Below are 25,014 nucleotides of genomic sequence, written 5' to 3'. Positions count from 1 at the left end.
TAGGAAATTCAACAAATCAGTTACGGGGGTGGTTTCCCTCATAACAAAACTTCCACGCGCCCGATATCCCGACTGCATCCCTGGAATTAATGCACATGCCGCGTAAACCTGCTTTATATATTTCAAGAGTCTCCATGGCTCTCAGTTGATCCGTACGATAAGAGATCCTGATCATACGGGCACTTTGTAAGTCAGCTGTGATTCCCGGTTCCGTGGCAACCATTGATAGGGCGGTGGTGTGTTTTTTATTGTCAATATCGTATTTATGCTCCCGAAGCCGTTTGTGAAGGGAGCGTTTGGTTGATCCCACATGAACCAAACGGTTGTTAAATCTGTCATCCCACATGGGGACGGTATATACCCCCGGTGCGTGTTTCAAGTCAATTGCATCTTTTCCGTTGCGAAGCAAGTTGTAAACAGATCTAGGCCTACTGTACGCTATCTTAGTCCTGGTGATGAATGAGATTTCCCTGTATATTTTATCCAGGTGGTGGTTGTATGTTACGATTTTTCTTGCACAACGTTCCGTGTTTATTCTTAATTTTGTTTTTCGAAATTTTGAATAGCTTAAAGTTCGTTTTAATGTTCTGTTCCATACGCATTTGAATTTCTCATAAACATAGCCTGATGAAGACCCAAATGGGGTCAAAAACGTTTGCTGATGTAAAAAGCAAGTATCACTGGAGTTACGAAGGTTTTTGTGTGAAAGTATATCTGTTTTAAGATATCTTTTTCATTACATGGCACCAGATATCTGGTTAGCTTGGGTCTGCAAGTGATCTGAATTTCTACATTTTCTGGTCATGGCTATATATATATACTTAAAATATAAAATAAACAATGGAAATTGAAGAACAAAACTCTGTTTAACACATTGACTGCTAGCAGTCACACTGGAACTGGCATTGTGGTAAGTGTATGCTACAAACCAAAGAAAAGCCACACAAGGCATATTACAGCCATACTAAATCCTGTCAAATTCAAAATTAGACAGTTTTGTGGCAATTCTGGATTTCAAAATATTTTGTCCAGTACCATATTAATATTAATATTATGCATAATTATTTCATTTTCCTTAAATGTAAATAACTGATGATTTAAATTTTTCTAAGGACTTTCAACCACTTAGTCCAAGCATAAATGTTTTTTATATACCTTAAAGATAATTTCAATGCCATGGTAAAAAAGATTTTAAGCTGAAAAGAAATTAAAAAAAGAAATATATACAACAAACATATAAAACATAAATGTTTTAATTTCCTATATACTATTACAATCACATATGTTACTAATATGATCATCATTGTATTAAGAATACTCATTATTATACTACAAACAGATATGTTGTTAATGCCATTTTTAATTAAAGAATGTTTTTCTAAAAGATGTAAAATAAAGATGTTACTTTAGAATCACTCATTTATTTTATTTAATATATACTCAACTGTTTACGATCTAGTGGACAGGGCATTCTTGCAGTTGATTCATTATTCTGAAATAAATAATACAATGAAAATTTAATATATTAAAAAACACACAACTCCTTAAATTAATTTACCAATAAAATCTCTTACACTTTCTTGTAGGATACATAAGCACTTTTAGTGACTCCTTGTAGAAGTCAAGTAATAATAAATTCAAGTGATTCTGAAGATGAGAATACTTCTTGAAGATACTAAGTTAAAAATTTTATTGTTTTATTCCTACAAAGAAGCCTAAAAAGACTTTATTGATAAAAATTTAATTTTTACTAATGCTTAACAATGCTTAAATTAACTTAAAAAATTTAATGTTTCATTAAAGATAATACAGGTATACCTCGACTTATGTCGTTTCGAGTTACGTCGTTCCCGATTATACGTCATTTGTCAAAAAAGTATATGGAAAAATAAAAATCAAGTTTAAGTCATTTTATTCGACTTTACGTCTGTCCGTCACAAATATTCAAGTCGTAATATCACTAGAAAAACGTTTAAAGCACATAAAGTAATATTATAATATATACATTTACAAGTATATACTGTATTTACAGTACATGCATTCGTAAATTTACTTTTTTCTGTACTATAATAAAACTAAAATTTATTTGTTTGTAAGCTTAAAATAGATCCTTATTAACCATATATTTATTAAAAATGCATTAATAAATAAAATACAGAACGGGAATTGGTAATTTATCGTTTAGCCTAGTGACGAGTAGATTCAGAGACAAGTAAATTCGACTTACGTCGTTTTTCGACTTAAGTCGTTCTCCTGGAACCAATTACCGACGTAAGGCGAGGTATACCTGTATATTAATACTTATTGAAAATATTTATACTTAAGCAACATTTTCAAAAAAAAAAAAAAAAAATTATATTTAGTTTATATTGTGTAGTCTTTAAACAAATATACAGTAGTGTGTCCATGAAAGTTCTTTATTACTATACAAATTCATAACACAAAAATAAAAGTGCTCTACTGAAATGTAAATTATATATAAAAAATACATCTTTTCATACATTTCCAGCACTTTTTTATAGTTCTAACAAATGTTTTCAGCTTGATTTCAGAACATTCTTCAGGTTAGAAGCTGTTCTAATTAGAAGGAGTTATGCTGTGTTAGAACGGCTTCTGAAAGAAGGCTTGTAATTCAAGCCAAAAATGTTCATTAAAACTATAAAAAGTGCTGAAAATGTATGAAAAGGTGTGTTTTTTATATGTAATTTATAAAAATTCCAGTTTACGGTAGAAAATTTAGACTGAAATGTGATTTATGATAAATGAAAGAACAGCTCAAAAAGTATATTTATTAGAATACATTCAATAAACTTCTGAATTCCATAGACTCCTACAGAATGCTTTTCTAAGTTGGCTATTGAAGGGCAATTGTAATTTTTGTGTTCTGAACACTTCCTATGTTTTAATTTCTGTATCCAAGCATGAAGTGAAGGGATACTGGGTGCTGTCTTTTTGTACTTCCTGCAATACTTTCTTTGCACAGTTATAGTAATTTAATTTTAGTTAACCACAATACACACTGCTTTTTCCTATATTGTTACCCATATTAATTTTGCAAGCTGCTATACAGTTACAGACACTTGTGCTAAAAAACTGAGTTATTCTTTCTTTTACTGGAAACTTTATTTGTTTTTGTGTAATGAATTTGCATAATAATAAAGATCTTTATCAAACATACACCATGTTTAATATATAGTAATTATGATGAAAATACAATAGTTCAGAATTAAATCTACTACTAGTATACTTGCTTACTGGAGTATAAATTCAATAAAAATAAGAACCATTCAACTATCCAGCAAAATTCTTTAATAATTTAAAAACGTTTTCAAACACATTAAGCATTCAGCGTCAGTTATTTCTCCATTTGAAAACATTTTTAAATTATTAAAGAATTTTGCTGGATAGTTGAATGGTTCTTATTTTTATTAAATCTACTACAAATGCTGTATAAGAGTTGGCTATTTAACAGCTATAATAATTATAAATTACAAATAAATTTGACTCTAGAGGGAGGCATTAGACACCATCTCGTATTAAATTTAATAATTATACTTTAATTAAATAATTTTTGATTAAACTGGAAGAAACTGGATTGACGATGGTTATATCGTAATATTAAATGTACTGGAAGAAGACATCGGACCGGAGGTCCGGTTAACTTTTCTTCCAGTTTAATCTAAAATTATTTAATTAAATTTAATACATGATGGCGCTTAACGTCTCTCTATAGGGTCAAATTTATTAGTAATTTATAATTATTATCGCCAAATTATAGCCTGATAATATACGGCAGTTGAAGTAGTGTTATTGCAATGTATCAGGTTTAGTAAGATGTTTATATTTAAAAAATGACTATATTTTTTGAACTGTTTTCACCTCGTGAGCACTGTTTTTTAACTGTCTCGCCCTGTAGGCACTAAGAGAGCCTTTTTCAGCAAGCCTGTTATGGTTTCGGACAGGTTCACAATGAAAGTTCGGGTGGTGAGGGACAGGGATCGACATGTCGGATTCAGACCATTCGTGAAAATTTTTGAGGATCCGCAGAATTTTTCACAGGCTCCTTCGGAGCGGCAGGCACGTGTCATAACTATTTCGAGCATCATACTTTCGTTTAGATTTATTTATTAATGTGACATAATTTTGCCACATTAAAATGTAGAAAAATACTCATATAATTCACATATATATATACACACAAGATAATATACAATTTTCGATTTCAGGATGTAATGCATGTAAAAGTATGTACGAGAATCGAATAATAAAGTTACGTATTTTGGCTCTTCGTCGAAGAGTCAAAATACGTAACTTTATTATTCGACTAAGAGCCAAAACCAAAAATTTTTTAAATTTCTTATCAAGATAGAGAATATTTTGCAATGCATAAAATATTACTTAAAATGTTAAAACCCTCGATTAAATCGAGAACAAGTGAGGAAAATTAGTTTTCACAAATTATTTTGAGATTACTGAAACTATCGCCTGTCGCTATCCCCGCGTTTCTTTATGCAGCGCTCGAGAAGCGCTTTACAGCAAACACACTGAAACTGGTTTTTAATTGGCCAACACTGCTCGTGACGTCATTTTGCTACACTCTCGCTGCATAAAGAAACGCAGGGTATGCTATACGCCTCACCACCAAGCTGCCAACCTGGCTCGCGTTTAATTTTTTAGTTGCACAAATTTCTAAAATTTCTTCAAGTAATCTGACTACACTATACATACGACCTTCCACTTTCGTCTCGAATATATTTTTTAAATGTTTATATCTCGTATGACTCACAACGGCTCACCGTCTAATAAATATGAACGTTTCAAAAAAAACTTATTGCTGACAGCAAACAATAATTACTCTTTACAGATTAGTCTTATTCTCTTGGTTCAATAACATTTTTAATAACGCATTTCGGCTTGTAGTCACCAAATAGAGTTTTTATTTATGCACATCCCGAGTTCGTCTAATTCCACAGTAGCGTCAGTAGAGGCCTGCTCATCCCTACTGACGCTACGAACGAGGCATGACATATCCCAATCAAAGTAACTGTGACGATTTCTGCGTTTTTAACCCGAAAGTCCAACTGGAAAAATGTTCCGTCACAGAGTATATCGGCGAAATCATTTTCCAGAATGATCGAACGATTGAGACGGTAAAGATGTCGGTCTATTGCTCTTAAGGATTAAAATAGGATTCCCGAACATATCTAAACATTTTCTCAAATGATCAAGCTCGGATGTCGGATCAGTTCGTCATTTTTCGGCCGACTGAAAAATGACGGACATCTGAAAGAACACACGACGGGCTTTCTTTAAGTTTTTTCCGCCCTGTGGGAACTACAGTGGCCCCAGTAGTGCCCACAGAGCGAAAAGGCTATTTTAGTTGCAGTTGTAACAGTTGAGTATGCAGATTTAATGTTTGAGATGTTCGTTTTTCTATTTTATAAGTTTACGAATCTATTTCATTTCAATTTCTAATGTGGGTAGCCTGAGGTAGGACGAAGTCGTACCTCTTTTCGATAGGCAACAGTTTGGTGAAAACTGCTCACTGGTCAGTGAATGGCTTATTTACGATCGTATATCCAGCAAAGTCGGTATTCTTTTGTCATGTCGAGTGGAGGAGGTAAAGAGGGTCGTCGGTAAGACGTTGGCGATACTCGAATTAAAAACACCAGTTAACAACAAAACAAGAATTTATTGAACATAACTTAGGTAATCAAGCTACATAGGAGTTATCGCGAGCGTACTGCGCCGAAAGAGAGTTTACAATAATGAATATCATACCTCTACGATTTGGGATCGGAGCGTCGGACGTTTTCTAAACGGATCGGACAAGTTGTCTTGGAGCACAAATGGCGTCGATGAGGGTCGGCAGGGGTCCTCGGCGATAACGGTCGGTGAAGACGGTAGGCGATGCCGGGTTAGAGGATCGGTGGTGATGAGGGCTCCCTATCACGAACGGTGATGACGAACCGACCCCCTTTTTCCTTTGTCACCCCTCTTTATACCCTTCGTCACGTTATGATTTCTCGCCAATCGCTGATTTTTAGGATAAGTTCCTCATGATTCATTTTTCGGGTTCCCGAGAGATAGGAAACGGCTCCGTGGGAAGGAAATGTGTACATCCTTTTTCATAAAATTTCGAAAAATGGATNTTAATATTGTCACTTTTGCAACAATTAAAATTTATGTTTATTACATAGCGATACCATTTAGTAATTCTGACCCAAACATTTATTTGATAATTTTATCAATATTTTTATAATTATTAAAAATAAAATTATAATCTGCATTACTGGCAATACTAGTTGTTAAATCTAAAAGAAAACATTTCCCTGAGTGCAAGAAAAATATTTGTTAGTCATTTAACCCACTACTGACAGACACCAGAGTTTTTGAAAACAATGTAATAAAATAATAATAATAAAATAAAAGTAATAAAATGATTAGCACTTTGTTGTCCTTCATGGTGGGGAAGTAGTAGAGTCTATTACTTTTGCGGGAGAAAATATACAAAGCTTTACTACCCTGAAGTTGAAAAATAATAAGATCCTGTGAAATTTAATAAAATAAGTGAAAGTTGAAATTATTTATAGTAAGATGATATTTAATAAGTTTAGTTTTTTGCATTTACAGATCAAATTACTGTACAGAAAATATAAATATAAATCTTATTTTTTAACCCATAAGTATTTTATACTGTTAGATAGTAGAGAAAATGTAGAAATAGAAGATATAATAATTGTCAAGCATATATCAATAAAAATATAAGAATTTCATTAATTTGCTTTATGTATCCAGTTGATACAATGCACCAAATGACTTTACAAAAATTGCCATGCCTGGATGAGAGTTAAGGAATTTACTCTGATAAATTATAATTTTCTTATAATTTGGATTTTGATTGAAGTTTTGGAGATGTCTGAATAAAAATATATTAAGTAAAATGTGAAATGTACAGTTATTGACTTTACAGCTTGTTCTAGATTGAATAAATTATAATTAAATTATCATCATCATTAAATATATAAATTATTTTAATTTTATTTTTTATAGCATGTGATTGTAATCAGCATGGCTCTGAATTTGATGAGTGTGATCAAACCACAGGGCAGTGTATTTGCAAACCTAATTACCTTGGAAGAAAGTGTGATAGATGTGCTGTAAGTTTATAATTTAATTATAAATTACTATTATAACATGTAAATAAAGCACAAGTTGTGAGTATGAATTATTTAAAAAGTTAGTTTATTTGTCTAGTATTAAATGATAAAAGTAGCTATCTTTTATAAGTAATATTATAACTATTAATTAAGATAAATATGCATTTATTGAACCGAGTATTTATAATAACGAAACTGCAAAAAAGCAAAAAATTCGGTCTGTGGGACAAAGATAAAAGATTATTCTCGTTCCATTGCATAACTTTGGTGATCTAAATTTCTCAAAGGCATTACTGATATTCCATCCTATAGATCCTTTTTTTCTTCCTCTTTCCGTCCTGTGGGCACTACGAGGGCGTCTTTTAGCAAGCTTGGCTGCTCCATTATTTCACAATGGAGCAGCCGGGTGGTGAGGGACTAATACTCTTACAAACTTTGGTCCAGATCGCTTTAAGAATAAAGATTTGTATAAAAGACAAACCAACAAAAATTTTTATACAGTAAGACCCGCTTAACGCTGTCTCGATTAACGCTGATTCAATATAACGCGGTCTGCTCGAAGCCTAAAAACAGCTCAAAATTTACACTGATTCAAATTATCGCGGCATTTCATTTATTCGTTTATAATACGATTATTCGCGAAAACGAACCAATCAGCAAAAAATGGCAATTCGTCATAACCTAAATCTATGTTTGGTGCAATTTTGTAAAATTATAACATCATGGATACTATAGGCAATATCGACTTCGCTTGGCAAGAATTAACTGATAAATGCACGAACGAAGTGTGGAAGAAGTTACTGCTGAAATTATCTAAAAATTCTCAACGAGAAAAGCCTATCGCTCTATTGTTAGGTTGACCAAATTGTCAACCTAATCGATACAGCAGGAGATATTAACGATCAGGTTATATAAGAGTTCTGTAGACAAGGACTTCCTGTAGAACTGGAAAACAGAGATTCTGAAAACGAACCTAAAGAATTTCTCTATAGATTTCCTTAGTAAATAAAAGTTTAGTAACGATAACCGAAATCGTTGATCATATTGTAGCGAATGATCCAGAGTTTGATAGGAGTGCAAAAGAAAAACGATTCGTTTTGGATGCGATCTTCTGCTAGCGACATGAAAAAAAGCAACAAATGAAACTATACGACTTTATCGCAAATAAGAAGAATTTCAGAAAAGCCAGGACCTTCGTCACAAAAATAAACTTTACATTTCTGTGTGCATATGTTTATGTGTTATTTAACATATATTATTATGCAAATTAATATAAAAATAACTTAAAATTAAAATAAAGTCTGTTTATTTTTGGTCGTGTGTTCTCCTTTCCCTATTTACTCTATGTTAAAATGACCTCGTTTAACGCTGTTTCGCTTAGCGCTTTGTTGTCTAGGAACACATCCCCCGCGTTAAAAAAGGTCTTACTGTATATATATATATAGATTTTTCTGATCTCATTATTTATAACACTTCGTTAATATCATGCAAAATAATACAGTATAAGCAATACAAAATATTTTGTTAAGAGATTATGGCTATATTATCTTTGAAACAAGATCTTGGACAGAAAGGAGTTAATAGGAACAATTTTTGTTTCTGAGATTTGTTTAATTGTTTCATTTTTTCATCTTTTGGAGAACAATTTTATAAAGCAATAAAATTTTTGTAAGAGTAAATTAATTTTAATAGTTATTAGTCAAGAGTAAGTACAGTACAGTACTTACTCTTAGTTCTCCTTTACGTCTTACGCATGAGCTATACTCAGTAGTTCTCTATATAACTCAGTAGTTCTCCTTTACGTCTTACGCAGGAGCTATACTATTAAAAGATGCCAAGCTTTTTAAGATGTTTAGAGTTTTCACTTGTTTTTCTCACACGTGTTTATTATTATCCGCTTTCATAAAGACAGAGGAAGATTGTGTAAATAAAAACAAACCTATTTAAGGATCACGATTTTAGCCAATCGATTGATTATTAATTAGATCGTAAATAAATATTCAAAAATTATTTATTTTTAATTTTAGTAATGAATAGAAATGAATATACTGTAATTATCCTTCGGTAAAGTAATCTCACGTCTCACTGGTTTTTGTCCGTTCTATATTGACTCTAAGAAGAAATTTTATAAATAGTGCAGAATTGAAAAAAAAATACAGTAGAGCGTCGATTTTCCGAAAGTCAATCATTCGAAACGTCAATCATCCGAAAGAATTCCAGTCGGCAAATTTAAATTTTCGCCAGTGCTGTGGCGCTTCAATCTTTGGCTATGTGTTGGGCTACTCAAATATTTTACGTTTTTGATACTAAATTAACATCTGAAGTATAATTTTTTATTGTTTTTATATTTTTCAATATATTTATTTTGTTTGTACAAAATAAAAAATAATTTTTAACGATACAATAGTCTTACTTAGGCTTAACATCGACGAAAATTCAACGCGAAGCGACACGCAACGGAGAAAAATTTCAACATCGGATACATTAAACTATTTTTTTCGCACATAAATCGGTTATCCGAAATATCAGTTATACGAACAGCCCCAGTCCCCAATTGATTCGGAAAATCGACGCTCTACTGTATACTATTTAATAATATCAAATGTAATTATCTGAGAATTTATCATTTATTTGATGCATTATCCTAAAAAATCGGATGATTCTAGATTAAGTTTTTTTTTAAATATTTTTTTCACTCTATCTTTAAAACCTGTAGATTAACCGTATCACATAATGGAGCGATGCGTATTTTTTAATCAATTTATATAATTTATTTGTGACATTTTATAATTATAAATTTAATAACGATCATTAATTTTTTCATTAAATATATAATGTAAATGTATGTAATCTATCTAAAAGTAAGAAAATGAAAAACATTACAGATTATTTGATGAAAGGACATATATTTTAGAATTTTTAAATTATATTTTCGACTACTACCAGGCTCTTTTTATATTCATTAAAACCGAATTAATGTTATCTATTATTTCTTGTAAGATTTTACATGTTTCTCTACACCTTAGAAACAACAATAAGTTAAAATTATATTATCTCTGAGATATTATGTAAATTTATCATTATTAACTTATCAAACTATAATCAAATTTAGTAGTTTGATAATTCTATATAATAAATTAATAATAAAACGGTTGGCAGTGACCGAAATAAAAATATTTATATTATCTCTTTGGTTTGTTATCTTTAACGACCTTAATAAAAAAAATAGACATTTAATGATTGATTAAAGAAGGAATTCAAAGTCTACGAAGAGTAGATTAAGAACTCAGATGCTGACAACTATTAAAAAGTATAGAGGAAAGAAAGGGTTGGCTGCTTGACGATGATGAAAACAACCGATTATGTCGACGAAACGTCCTATCTCCTTCATTCAAACAAGTTTAACGGTAAGTTTATTAGTTTATTTTATTTATAGTAAGAATACGTAATTTACTAATAATTTAGGCATTACAGAGCTTTATATCACAATATATTGTTGTGGAATTTTGAATACAAATTAATATACTCTCTCCATAAGACAAACTGTCGAAGACGATCGATTTTAAACAGCAAATCGATCGTAACGCAAAAGTGATTATAAATATGCATAAATTTTGTTCTTAGAAGTTTTAATACATAATTTAATAATATGCTCATTACGAAAATTGAATAAGAGTTGCAATTTAAATTATCAGTCATAAAATGCTCCCATCATTCTATATATTTTCATATACCATTAGGTTAATGTATAGGCAAACTATGCTTCTACAGTTATATAAAAAATGTTTAATTGTTAAACTATCGACGAGATGGTTAAATTATTTAATTCGCGTATAAATTAATATTTGTCATTTTTTATATCATTTTAATATAAAACAGATAATTTTAAAATTTATCTTGTAATGAATGTCGCGTACTGCAAAAATACTAGGCTATATTTTCAAGAATTTTGGACTGTTTAATTTCCAAGAGCACAGTTTTAAATCTTAGATTCAATTTTCAATGCAAGAAATTTTGATAATTAAATACAAATTAATTATTAATTTTTCCAGTAATATAGCAATCAATTAATCAAATCAAACGAACTGAATTCCTATATTCGATAGATTAAAAGAAATTCGATTTTGTCAAGTCATAGTGTGCTATAGAATTATAGAGAGACGTGCTTTTTATATAATAAGGGGGGATCTGATCCTTCGATAGCACGGATTATTTTGATCGGTATATTATCCTAGAGCAAAACGTGAATACTTCTTACAAAAAACGAAATTTTATAATTATTACAATTGAAATGGACGGACGAGATGGAGGATTATTTCATCACGTACGAAATGATCAACTTTTCCTTCAAATTTAAACGAAGAACCAAAGTACGAACGGACTTTCCCTTGATCATTTTTACGACTAATCACTATCTTAACAATTTCCACCGCCAGAAGATAAAATGAGAAATTATTAATTGCGGTTTAATTAAAAATGTTTGCCATAGCAAACTTATAACAACATAAACTTGGGTAATTTTTAATGATTAATATAAATGAATTAAGTTACTAACTTATCTTTTACTTTCTTTTATAATTAATGTTCATAATATAATTCCTGAAAGAATGTCGACTTGGTAATACTGTATCACAATTTTCTAACAAAAATGAGTTCCCGACAAAAATTTATAATAGACTACAGTAAAATAATTTGTTATTTATTTACTATTTTTTAATCCTTATCTCAATGCAGTGAGTAATTTATTGCTTACTTGAATTACTAATTACTATATAAAGTATAATTCGCTCAAAATCGATTAAAAGAAACGTAGAAAAATCCTGACTTTTAAATGTTTTAAAGAATTTAAATTGAATTCGTACGTTTATTTCATTTTTTTGTTTTGTCCGGTATTCCATTGGAAATTCTGAAATATTTTACTAAAAAGCTAACGCCAAGTTAAAATAGAAACCAGGTAAATAATAAAAAGAATCAAATACTTTTTAGTCCACTCTGAAATATAGGCCTAAGAATGATTATCAGGCAGTCGTAAGATATACAGCATGAATACAGTAGACCCCCCTATAACGCTTAGATACGTTCCACGCTAACCGAAAATTACGTTGTAGGAACGATTAAATACATGAGCCAATCGCAGCCCGATAGGTGGGAACTTTACGGACTAAGGCTGTTCGAAAGGTTTTCTTCTATAAAATTAACCGATTCTAGACTAATTCGACTCAACATTTCCAAAACACGTATAATTTTTTGGGAGTAATCCGTATAAACTATGCTATAAACAAAAAATTATAGGATTACTTACCGAGTGTGTACCGTTCGACTACGCCCGTTGTTCAAAGCTTGTCTTCGTCGCGGAACAGCACACGAAACGGCGGCCGCGATATCTGATAAATAATTTATCGCAGAAAGATAACTTGACCTTTGGAGACATCATTAATATAAATAATTTTTATGGCCGTTGAATAAGAAGTGTTTCTTTCACAAGAAATGTATAAAATTAGTGCTGTATTAGACTTACGGTACCTAATTTACATACTGTACAGACGATAATAAACTCAACTTACTAGCCTAAAATCTCCGTAGCGTGTTGCCAGGCGGCAGAAAGCATATATATAATTATAATAAAGTTACAATAAATTAAGTTAATATATAATTATATATACAGTACCTAATTTATATATAATTAATATATAATTATATGTACAGTACCTAATTTATATATAATTTATATATAATACTAAACAGACGATAGCAAACTCAATTTAGCCGCTCCGTAGCGTGGCGCAGCGTCGGAGGTAAGTAGTTCGGCTGCTCATCCACTATTGGTCCAGACTCTATCAATCTTCTCGCGAAACGACGTTATAGGAGGTACGTTATACGAAAGTTTCTACAATTTTTTCGCTACGTTATAGGAATTGTCGTTATAGGAACGTACGTTATAGGGGGGTCGACTGTATTACAAGAAATTGCAATGAATAATCTGTTTTTTATTTTCGTTTCAATTGATATAATGTTTTTACCTAAGCAGTAGACTTTTTAGCCCTATTAGATTAAAGAGCATACTCTCTTCGCTCCATCCCTTATTGTAAGCTTTATTGAGTTGCAATTTGAAAAAAAAAATGTAGACCTATAAATGCTCACTGTCCTTGTCCGCCTGTCTGTCTGTCTTTCCTTCCTTAATCTCAATAACGGTCTTTAGTCTCGATAAAGGTAGATGAAATCCGAGAATAGATATCGAAAACTTAGCGGCAGGAGTCGCCGATTAATTAAGGTGTTAGGTAGATTACCGGCACGACTCTATTGTTAAAGGAAAAGTATGATGTACGGGGGCAAGTCATTACTACTTTGAGGTGGAAAGCATATATTTTAAATGAAATCAATTAAAAATATGATTAAACATAGCAACCCGGCATTGTGACCATGTCAAATAAATATTTGTTCGTTCCCAATATAGATTATTCGTAACAAAAATTTCGTGACGCTTTTAAGATAGTGATTAAAGTAGATTTTAATTTGAATTACAACTTCTAATGTACTTGTAGTTATTGAATACCGGTAAAAAATTTTAATTAATATAATAATCGACTACTATTTTTATTTTGCAGCTATTCCGAAACTTAAATCGAGTATTGTTTTATGTATAATGAGTTTCTTGGGATATTTTAATATTTACTGCTTACGAGTCAATTTAAGCGTTGCTTTAGTGGCCATGGTAAAGAATACACCGGAGATCAACGTGACAAATTCCAGTTGTCCTTATCCCACCGATAATACTACATTACAATACGTTCAGGTAAGTCGGCAATTAAAGAACCGATGATAAAAATGAAAGGTAGCATCCTTAAACAATTTTATAGTCCGATATTCACCGTTTCTTGTAAAATATAAATTTGAAAATAGTTTTTTTTATAATTTCGCAAGTATTTTTTTAAGTTACAAAAATTTATATTTATTTTATGACAGGAAGTTTTATTGATAAAATAGATAAAATCGATTATTTATTTTGGTCGAATACTCTTAAATTTCCATTTTATCATTGTTTATATCGAATTTACTGAAGTAAATTCCAACTCGAATCTATTTATGTTGAAATACATTTTTAGGAAGGAGAATTTGATTGGTCAACGACGGTGCAAGGACAGATCTTGGGAGCCTTCTTTTACGGGTTCTTTCTGACCCAATTACCGGGAGGACGTTTAGCTGAATATTTTGATGGCAAATTGATTTTTGGCTTAGGAGTTTTCTTCACGGCATTCTTTACGGTTTTGACGCCCGTCATTGCCAGATGGAATGTCGTAGCACTGATCGTGTTAAGAATTTTGGAAGGGCTTTCGGAGGTAATATCTTTACATTATAATTTGTATCATATGAATATTACTTATTATACCGAATTAACTTTCTTTTATCTCGAGGAGAATCACAGTTTAATAATCACGATATTAAAACATTGTGTTTAAAAGATAAAATAATACATTACAAAGCACTTTTGCTCGTATACAACTGGAGCTCCTTCGGTTGACCTGTTCTAAAATAAATCAAAGTCAATTCGAATGCTTGACAGGGACGTCAAATATTAAAGCACGAAATCTCGCAATGTTTCCACATTCGAAATATCAGATATAGAGAATCGCCTTATTGCCTCTTTATATTTAATTAAATATTATGATTATTTGAACCATCCGAACCAAGTATTCGATTCGTTTCGGAACACCGTCAACTGAAGAAACTCCGGTTGCAGGCCTATGATATTTTCCTTTAAAATTTTGGTATGGAATCGTCAATAATTATTTATTATCCTTCAAGACAATTTATTACTTTCTTGCAAACATATTATGTAAATTACGCATTTTATGCATAAAATTTTAAAATAATTAATTTAATCTAAAATAGAAAATAGGAATCTGCACTGGTACTTGTTGAGCGTTATATTTCAATATAATCTCGTGAAAAGTTTAAATTACAATGGGTTGACCGGAGCAACTTGGACCTAAATAAGAAAATCGAACATTTCGCATCTGATACGAACACGTAATGTTCGCAGGAATTCAGTAGTTGGCAAGCAATTGTGGAAACCAATTCATTTTATTTCGATTCCAAAGTTGTTTGTTTGATACAGGCAATTTCACATTGAATATACCATGATGAGGTATTCCTTTCAATTTTAGCTATGTTATAACTTTGACCAAGTGATTTATAGGCATATATGATATGAGTGCGTGTAGCCAAAAATGTTTATTGACTTGTATAAAAGTAGAAAGACCACTTGGTGACCGGTAGTTGCAGTATTTGTTATTCTCTCGTTCCAGCCTTGTTTACTGCGATTTCCACAGTTAAACTTGTCAACGGGCTATTTGAGTCAAAATTTTGCGACCAACATGAAATTGAGCTAATTAATTTGTTCTCTCAAAAAATGGAGATCGCACCTTCTCTGTTCTAAAACATACTAGAACGAGATCTACAGAAAACGGTAGTATATGCGAATACTCACTATTCCAGAAAACATTCATCAATGCAGAGTGCAGATAAAGTTTAAAGGCGAAAAATCACAAAAAATCATCATCAGAAGAGCGAGGAACCAAAGAACAATCCCCATTAAATCATTCTTGCACTTATTGCAAACGATCCCGATAACGACTCCGCACCTCTGACGTCGAGTTGTGCGGATTACTTACATAATTACGTAATTTGAGGTATTAATTGAAACCATCAATGAAAAAGGACACTGGTTATGTTGTCAAAAATGTAAGGAATGCATGAGAACCGTTAGAAAAAATAACTGGTCTGTGACAATTGCTTTGATGATAATTTCTTTGTTATTTAGCAATCACTCGAGTTAGCAATTCATGTTTAATTAATAAACTAAAGTATCGAAATATTTGCTCATTTATTAATGCATTGTTATGTGGTTTAATTTTATTTTAAAATGTTATTACTTTAATAAAAATAAGAAACACGTGACCCAAATAGTCTCACATTTTTTCAATTGCGCGCATTGTGATATACTGTATTTTATTTTATAATTTATACAATAAATTATGAGCGTTGTAGAAATTCAACACTTTAATATCTTAAGAAACGAAGAATATATTTTTTAGTGGCAAGGTTCGTAAAAATTTTCAGGTGCTTATTATTGAAAAAAATAGAAATTTTCCTTGCATGATTGAAATAGTTCAGGTCTACATTATAGCGATTATTGTTTATACAATATAAAATACAGTAAGATCCCGCTTAACGCTGCCTCGATTAACGCTGTTTCGATATAATGCGGTTTGCTCAAAGCCTAAAAAAAAAGCTCAAAATTTACGCCGATTTAAATTATCGCTGCATTCATTGATTCGTTTATAATACACGAACACGAACCAATCAGCAAAAGGTGGAAAAAGTGTACTTTCTTCAAATCTATGTTTGTTTAGTGCAATTTTGGAAAAAACATAACATCATGGATGTCATACGAAATATCGGCTTCGCTTGGCAAGAATTAAGAGATAAATGCACGAACGAAGTGTGAAAAAGTTATGGCTGAAGGTATCCAAGAATTCTCAACGAGAAGAGCCTATCGCTGTATTGTTAGGTTGACCAAACTCAACCTAATCGATACAACAGGACTAGAAGATGCAGACGAACAGAATATTGAGGAGTTACCGCAGGTTTCTGGTGAGAGCCTTACCAACAACTACCTTTAAGAACTGGTAGAACATGGAATTCATTTGGAACTGCAAAATAGAGATTCTGAAAACGAAGAACCCAAAAAACTTCTCTATGGATTTCCTTAGTAAAAGTTTGGTAAGATAACTGAAACTGTTGATCAAATTGTAGCGAATGATCCAGATTTTGAAAGGAGTGCAAAAGCAAAATGAGGCATTTTGGATGCGCTCTTCTGCTAGAGACATTTGCTTAAGGAAAGAAAAAAGTGACAAATGAAAGTTCACGACTTGATTGCAAAAGAACGATAATTTCAGAAAAGTCAGGACCTTCGTCACAAAAAATGAACTTTACATTTCTGTGTGCATGTTTATGTGTTATTTAACATATATTATTATACAAATTAATATAAAAATAACTTAAAATTAAAGTAAAATTTGTATATTTTTGGTCGTGTGTTTCCCTATCCCCTTTTAACTTTATCCCTTCTTTATTATTTATTATATATCTCTTTTTTTATCCCTTAACTTTTACTTTATCCCTTAATCTTTAACTTTATCCCTTTTTACTCATTTTAACATAGTAAAATGACCTCGTTTAACGCTGTTTCGTTTAGCGTTTTGTCGTCTAGGAACGCACCCCCCGCGTTAAGCGGGGTCTTACTATATAACGTAAGAACAAATAGATGAATGTAATATTTATCACATTTATTTGCTTACATGCAATTCGATCCTATTTGAAATGTTCTAATTAATAAATAAATCGTTGTAAAATAGAAAACAAAAAAGAATATTTTATTATACGAACTGATAAATAATTATTATTACGTAGATTTCGACCTCCTTACTACTACAGTACATATGACTAGAATATCACAGAACGGACATTATTCAAAGTTTGATGATTTTTACAAAAAATATTTTAATTCATTACAAAGTATTTTGATTTAACAAACAATGAACTTTGAATGTTAATATTTATATTTTGTGGACCTACTTTATATCTCTCTTTTCTAAACACAGAAGGCCGATGCGTGATAACTGTTTAGGCTATCTGTTCGATAACAAAATATTTATTTATCGTTTACGTTGGAAAATAAATAGTATTGGCGAAAGAGAATTCGCAAGAACACGATGTTGCTACAACATAACGATAAAGTAATCCGATGGTTCTACGAATATTTAAGATTATTTTAACGTGGGAAATATATATATACTGTATATATAAATGAAATGTAATATTCTATAAAATGCCAATGATCAATTTTCAAAGACACCACTCTATGATTTATAAAATGTTATTTTTAACTCGATGGCAGCTTTGAATACATCCTACTTATTTGTTATTTGAAGCGGTATTAAATGCTGAAAATAATGCAGGAAAGTAAATTTGTCTTATAAAGAATAATCTAAACAAATAGAAAAAGATACGAATTAATAATAAATATTTTTTATAANGGATGGGGGTTTCTTATGCTTCTAACCGAATTACCGACGTATTTGAGTGCTGTGTTACACTACGACATACAGCAGGTTATTTAAAATTATTATACGTATATGTATACCTTACATGTATGCAATATGACCCAAAAATCATTTCATGTAAGAGACTAAAGCACAAATAATAAAATCGGTTTGAACAAATGCGTGTTAAGTATTTTTAAAGTACGGTCTGGGTTAACTGTTCTTTTTGGGTCACCTTGTATATATATTGTTATATTTTGTAATAGAAAATTTTTAAGATTAAAAAAAATTTAATTTTTTTTAAACTTAAATAATTTCTTATTCTGAAGTGCTCGTGATGAAATGAATACACAGATTTAGCATTTGAGTTTAAGAAAGACGATAATATAAAAATCAGACTCATAAATAATTAAAGTATTTTCTGTTTATTACACAAAACTGATTTTACAATGAAAATTACAGTACAATCTTTGTAATCTGGCCGTTCGCTAGTCGTCCAGTAATCCAACACTAGTCGGATATTACTGGCACTGTGCCAAGTTGTAGATATGATTTCCGTTAGATCATACTGCAGTTCACACTAAATTTTAACACTTTCCTGGTAAATGTGGGATATTATCGAGCTTAAGCACAATGTTAAAGATCGTTAGACTCGTCAATTCAGGATGCTCTCTTAAAGTGTTCCTGTATGATACGTTCTCAACAGCAACATTGTGCTAACCAAACACATAAGATAAAACAATTTTAACTGGCCTAGACTGAAAATTTTATTTATTGCATTTGTTTTAACGTACGGCAATTATACAGTTTAATTATCAGATGTACTATATAAAATATTTGAGAACAGTTGAAAATTAGATTAGATTTTAGATGAAATAGTTCGCCTTTCAGACTCGTACCTCAAGACACAAGTTTAATAAAGATTTTCGTCTTACCACAAAAGCATTCGCTTCAAAATATCGTTAAAATTATAAAATAAAATAAAAGAAATTGCAGAAAATTAAACAATTATTCAAAAAACGAACGCGAGAACTTTCTCGATACGTAATACGAATTAACAATAGGCATCACCAGAGGCGTACCCAGGACCTGAACTAGAGGAGGGCAACTCAGTAGTTTCGAGGAAGCGGAGAGGGAGAGTGAGATTTCACGACAGATGGCTCTAATCTAGTCACAATATTCATTATTGAAATTGATACGTCTGTGCTGTTTGTCTGTGTGTTAATTACTGCACTTTAATTTTTCTTAATTACACCCAGCGAGGGGCAGGGGGGACAGCTGTCCCTCCCTGCCCCTCGCTGAGTAGCTCATGCATTACGTTATCGGCAGTAGGTCTGGTATAAAAAATTAGATCAGCGTTTTATAAGTAATAATTTTTTTGAAGAATAAGAGATAACAATATTATTTATAATATTAATGGTAAAATCATGTACTATACAAATCATGGAGAAGAATATAAGAAACCCTTTTCCCAAATTGTATTTGAGATAAATCACGCTCGTCGGGCTTATTTATGACTTTGGCGAATGCAATTTTTTGAACAAAAAAATTTAAAATTCCGACGAGAGATTAAGCTTTCCAATAAAAATTTCAATTGATATACCGGGTATTTTTAATTCCTTTTCTTCTTGTAAGTACTAAGAAGACTTTTTTCCAACCCAAATCCTAAAGAGTCAAGCTAAAGGTATTGGTCCGGATCATTTCGATGAAAGTTTCGTCACAAATTTCAGATAATTTTCAAATAAGAACGTTTGGCAGTAAATGAATGGGATATTTTTTAATTAGGAAAATCATTTCCCCTTTCGGGAATCAGAATACACCTCCGCCCCGCAGAGCACTGCGGAGGGAAATGAATGGGATAATTAATTAAGTATCAATTATTTAATCGCTTACTTCGTTTATCTCATAAAACTGTATTTAAAATTTAAAAATAGGGAATTACGTGTCCCGCAATGCATTATTTAATTGGGAGCAGAATACCGAAATTTCAGAGAAGTACTGCATCGACGTTCATTTATAGCGGCGCCTTAATAGGAACCGTCGTCTCTTTACCCGTTTCGGGAATTTTCTGCAGTTCGGAATTTTTGGGAGGATGGCCGGCAGTCTTTTACGTATTCGGTAAAGACATCTAAAATATACATAGGCCTATGTTAATTATATTCGCTTCTATTTATTAAATTATTTTCGCTACTTTCTATTTCTATTTCAGGTGGTTTAGGATGCGTTTGGACGGTATTTTGGTTTATTTTTATTCCTAATAGACCACTCGAATCCGTATATAAAAAGGAGCATCTTAAAAAAGTAATATATAACAATAATCATATCGTATTTATAACATTTTAAAAAATGTTTACAATTTTGTATAACAATTATTTCTTGTATGATTTAATTTTAGGTTCCTTGGATACCTATTTTGAAATCTAGAGTGGTCTGGATTTTAGCCATTACGCACTTTGGTCAAGGATGGGGGTTTCTTATGCTTCTAACCGAATTACCGACGTATTTGAGTGCTGTGTTACACTACGACATACAGCAGGTTATTTAAAATTATTATACGTATATGTATACCTTACATGTATGCAATATGACCCAAAAATCATTTCATGTAAGAGACTAAAGCACAAATAATAAAATCGGTTTGAACAAATGCGTGTTAAGTATTTTTAAAGTACGGTCTGGGTTAACTGTTCTTTTTGGGTCACCTTGTATATATATTGTTATATTTTGTAATAGAAAATTTTTAAGATTAAAAAAAATTTAATTTTTTTTAAACTTAAATAATTTCTTATTCTGAAGTGCTCGTGATGAAATGAATACACAGATTTAGCATTTGAGTTTAAGAAAGACGATAATATAAAAATCAGACTCATAAATAATTAAAGTATTTTCTGTTTATTACACAAAACTGATTTTACAATGAAAATTACAGTACAATCTTTGTAATCTGGCCGTTCGCTAGTCGTCCAGTAATCCAACACTAGTCGGATATTACTGGCACTGTGCCAAGTTGTAGATATGATTTCCGTTAGATCATACTGCAGTTCACACTAAATTTTAACACTTTCCTGGTAAATGTGGGATATTATCGAGCTTAAGCACAATGTTAAAGATCGTTAGACTCGTCAATTCAGGATGCTTTAAAAGGGTCCAGTATCTTATAACACAATAGTTTATAAACATAAAAATCAGTCCCCCGAAATATCCCAGCAAAAATACTGAGTCTCCCATTAAATTTCCTATGGTCCCTTCAATATCTCACTAAATTTAGTGAGAATACACCAACTTGGCAACCCGATTATCGGCGATGGCAGCGCTCGGATGTTTCGATCAGTCGTCCGACTTAATACAACGAAGTAATAACATGCAAATAAAGAAATGTTTTCTTTCCATACTCATTAAATACACTTACTTTTAATAATCTTCTTAATCCGACACTCTTCCGCTGAGGTTGTATTGTATAAACAAATATAAAACGATGAAATTACACAATTCCTCATATATTGGTAATAATGGGCGAAGATCTTGGGACGAGGGAGTAAGTACAAAGTGCCCCTAATAATTATGTAAATTAATATTGACTGGGTCGAAGAAGAAAGAATGGAAAAGCATTAACTATAATTATGACATTCTGATTCTGTCTTTATGTAGTTAGTGACTAAACATGTTCTTGTTTTCTTATAAGGTGTATATTTTATTCATTTAAAAAAGTTTTTATACTTACTCTTTAGAATGCATTGTTTTCTGCCATTCCTTACTTATTTCAATCGGTCACCGGATGGTTTTGTGGATTTGTGGCCGATTACGTGTATAAAAACGGATATGCCAGACTGAATGTCGTCAGGAAAACTTGTAATACAATAGGTCTGCATAAATTATATACAGGTATTTAGTTTAAAATTTAAATTATATTATGAAAATATATGGAAATGTAAACGTTTTTATTTTAAGGTTATATCGGTACAGCTCTTTGCTTAATTGGAGTGGTTCAGGCAGGATGCGATCATCTAATCAGTATCTCGTTTTTCACATTAGCCATGTCTCTTAACGGATTTATCAACAGTGGATTTTTTGTTTCTATTATAGATATAGCACCAGATTTTGCAGGTAAAATTATAATAAAAATGTCCTAATAAAATGTATCCTACACGATTTAAATATTTTACAATATATTTTATTATTAAAATATTAAATATTGTCATTCTGTAGATATCCCATCCAAAATAATTTGCGTGAAGTTCAAATTCGAAATTCGTTTATAGAAAATTAAAAAAAAATAGAAACGATCTTTTGGTTTAAAAAAGGAATTTATAAGTAGTGTCGAAAAATCGGATTCTTTTAAATAATATATTTTCTAGTTATATAAATATTAAAATACTTTTACTGAATTAATGCTATTTGCTAATGTATAAAAGCATTTTTATTTGGTTTAAATATGCACAAATAAAGCGTCAGGCGTGTTTACTATTATTGAAACACTGAAAATTTATAAAATTGAAACAATCTAAATTTTAAGAATCTACATAAATTTACGTCTTCTTTTAATTGCGTAAAATATAAATATTTATGGAATCAACATAAACGATGTTAAATATTTAATTTTAATTAGGGACTTTAGTTGGAATAACGGCTACGATTGCAGCAATTCCAGGATTTTTAGCTCCTATATTTATTGGATATTTAACAGAGCATGAGGTAAGGTTAAATTAAATTCAATAGAATTTGAAAATTACTTCTGTATGACAATTTTAATTTGAAACTATTTTGGTCTCTTTCAGCAAACGGTTAAAAACTGGAGTATTATTTATTATTTTACTGCGGGTCTTTATATTTTGACAAATACTATTTATGTCCTTTTTGGTACGGCCGAACTTCAGCCCTGGGGAGTTCATTCCTTCGATAATTACAAACAACCCGAAGATAAATTTATTTCGCCACCGACGTCTAAAGATGATAAAGTTCCCATTAATCAAGATTAAATTGATTTTACGCTTTTTAATTCTTTTGGTACGGTTTTTATTCATGTTTTACGTGATTTTTATTTATTATTAAATTGAAATAAACATTTAACAATTTTAATTTTAAAGTATACGTCTTTATATTATAAAATAACTAATAAATAATTAATTAAAGCGCCTTCTACAATTGAAAGAATAATTCCGCGCGTATCGTATACAGTACCTATTAAAATTCATCAGATCTTAAATAAAGGAGCCACTAGCTTTCAATTTGTCGAAACTTTCTCAAGCGGATTTAACTTCTCGCCATCAGTTACCACAAAAAACATTTTAATTAAGGATAAATATAAATATGAATTACGGAGCCGTTTTAAATATTGGTAAATAAAATATTGTCTATCCAAACAATCGCTTGGCGTTTGACTGTTTCACGTCGTTCGCATCGATACTAACTTGTAAGTGACTCAAAACACGACAGAACATGCGTTTACAAAGTTATTTCTCCATTAAAATTCTTAAAATAACTAATAAATCTGCTGAAAGTTTGTAACAGTGAATAAAGTAAAATTTTGATCGGTTAATAATGCTAAACAATCACTTCGTGTTTTCCATCTCCTCACGCAATACAAAATTATCATTAAATTATCAATGGAAATTACGGCGATTTAAATATTGTCCATACCAATAAATTCTTAATAAAATTTAGATTTTATAGGTGTAAATTTTCTAGGATATTAACGAAGAGATATCGCTTTGTCGCGCACGCTCGTGTTGCGAACTAATATCTCGAAAAGGAATTGGTAGACCCCCATATTTTTTATTACATTTTTGGATTCCTGGTCGCAATTAATGGAAATTGGCAAAGTTCAATCAAAACAGATCGAACGGGTTTTGAGAACGAACACAATTCCGTAATACTACGTTCGCACCCAATCCACGACTCACTTCGATCTCGATTTACCTACAATCTGGATTGTGACTGTCGCTAGTCGAACGTCGTACTGTTCGCACAGGCAGTCCGCTCGAGAAGAACCTGGCTATTACACGCGATCATAAAACTGACGTAACTACGCGATAAGTCACAAACACCAACAAATAAAATGGAAGTTTTGGTTAGAAATAAACACTTTTTCTTGCCATTTATCTAATAATAGACAGATGTCGTCGTCTCTCCAGGGCCCTTAGTCTCGAGTTTTTCGTGTTGTACTCGAACTGACGTCATCGAACTCACTCGTGTTACTGTGACTCACATAATCGGTAGTCTCGAGTTAGACCCTTCGAGCGAACTCGAAAGGCGAGCGGAAATACGTCATACTCACTCGGTTGCGTATTTCGTTAAGCACGATGGGATTATTTACAATGCATCTGGGTTTGCGACTACAGGTATACCTCGCCTTACGTCGGTAATTGGTTCCAGGAAAACGACGTAAGTCGAAAAACGACGTAAGTCGAATTTACCTGTCTCCGAATCTACTTATCACTAGGAAAGCATTTTAAATAATATATGGTTAATAAAAATCTATTTTAAGCTTACAAACAAATAAATTTTAGTTTTTAATATAGTACAAAAAAAGTAATCTAAATTTACGAATGCGTGTACTGTAAATACAGTACATACTTGTATATATTTTAATATGATTTTATGTGCTTTAAACGTTTATCTAGTGATATTACGACTTCAATATTTGTGGCGGACAGACGTAAAGTCGAATAAAATGACTTAAACTTGATTTTTATTTTTCCATATACTTTTTTAACAAGCGACGTATAATCGGGAACGACGTAACTCGAAAC

General features: G+C 31.3%; 2 protein-coding genes across 4 annotated transcripts in view; one reads left to right on the top strand and one right to left on the bottom strand.

Moving 5' to 3' along the window:
* LOC111623705 (putative RNA polymerase II subunit B1 CTD phosphatase RPAP2 homolog) overlaps positions 1 to 5,990 on the bottom strand; it is an 80,250-nt gene extending 74,260 nt beyond the window's left edge. The window contains exon 1 of one of the 3 annotated variants that reach the window (XR_002756467.1): positions 5,782 to 5,990. The gene's annotated coding sequence lies outside the window, so the exon portion shown is untranslated. The remainder of the gene's footprint in view (positions 1 to 5,781) is intronic. The other 2 variants (XM_023366388.1, XM_023366387.1) reach the window with 2 other exon arrangements.
* Positions 5,991 to 10,507: 4,517 nt separating this feature from the next.
* On the top strand, positions 10,508 to 23,249 carry LOC111623720 (sialin-like). Its single transcript, XM_023366405.1, has 10 exons — positions 10,508 to 10,567; positions 13,766 to 13,953; positions 14,264 to 14,497; positions 20,200 to 20,383; positions 20,475 to 20,566; positions 20,661 to 20,801; positions 21,994 to 22,147; positions 22,214 to 22,369; positions 22,872 to 22,957; positions 23,041 to 23,249. The coding sequence occupies exons 2-10, from the start codon at positions 13,804 to 13,806 to the stop codon at positions 23,239 to 23,241; spliced, it is 1,398 nt and encodes a 465-aa protein (XP_023222173.1). The 5' UTR covers positions 10,508 to 10,567; positions 13,766 to 13,803; the 3' UTR covers positions 23,242 to 23,249.
* Positions 23,250 to 25,014: the final 1,765 nt, after the last annotated feature.

Source organism: Centruroides sculpturatus, unplaced genomic scaffold (assembly GCF_000671375.1).
Source record: "Centruroides sculpturatus isolate CEXI.00-Female unplaced genomic scaffold, Cexi_2.0 scaffold80, whole genome shotgun sequence".
Lineage (NCBI taxonomy): Eukaryota > Metazoa > Arthropoda > Arachnida > Scorpiones > Buthidae > Centruroides > Centruroides sculpturatus.
Note: the sequence above shows the minus strand (reverse complement) of the source record. Positions and strands in the feature narration are given on the sequence as shown.

Bases quoted from the DNA above. Each gene is read 5' to 3' on its own strand.
- LOC111623720 (XM_023366405.1), top strand. From the start codon at position 13,804: ATGAGTTTCTTGGGATATTTTAATATTTACTGCTTACGAGTCAATTTA. The intron at 14,498-20,199 runs GTAATATCTTTA...ATTTAAAAATAG, and splicing joins TTTTGGAAGGGCTTTCGGAG to GGAATTACGTGTCCCGCAAT. The intron at 22,370-22,871 runs GTAAAATTATAA...AATTTTAATTAG, and splicing joins TATAGCACCAGATTTTGCAG to GGACTTTAGTTGGAATAACG.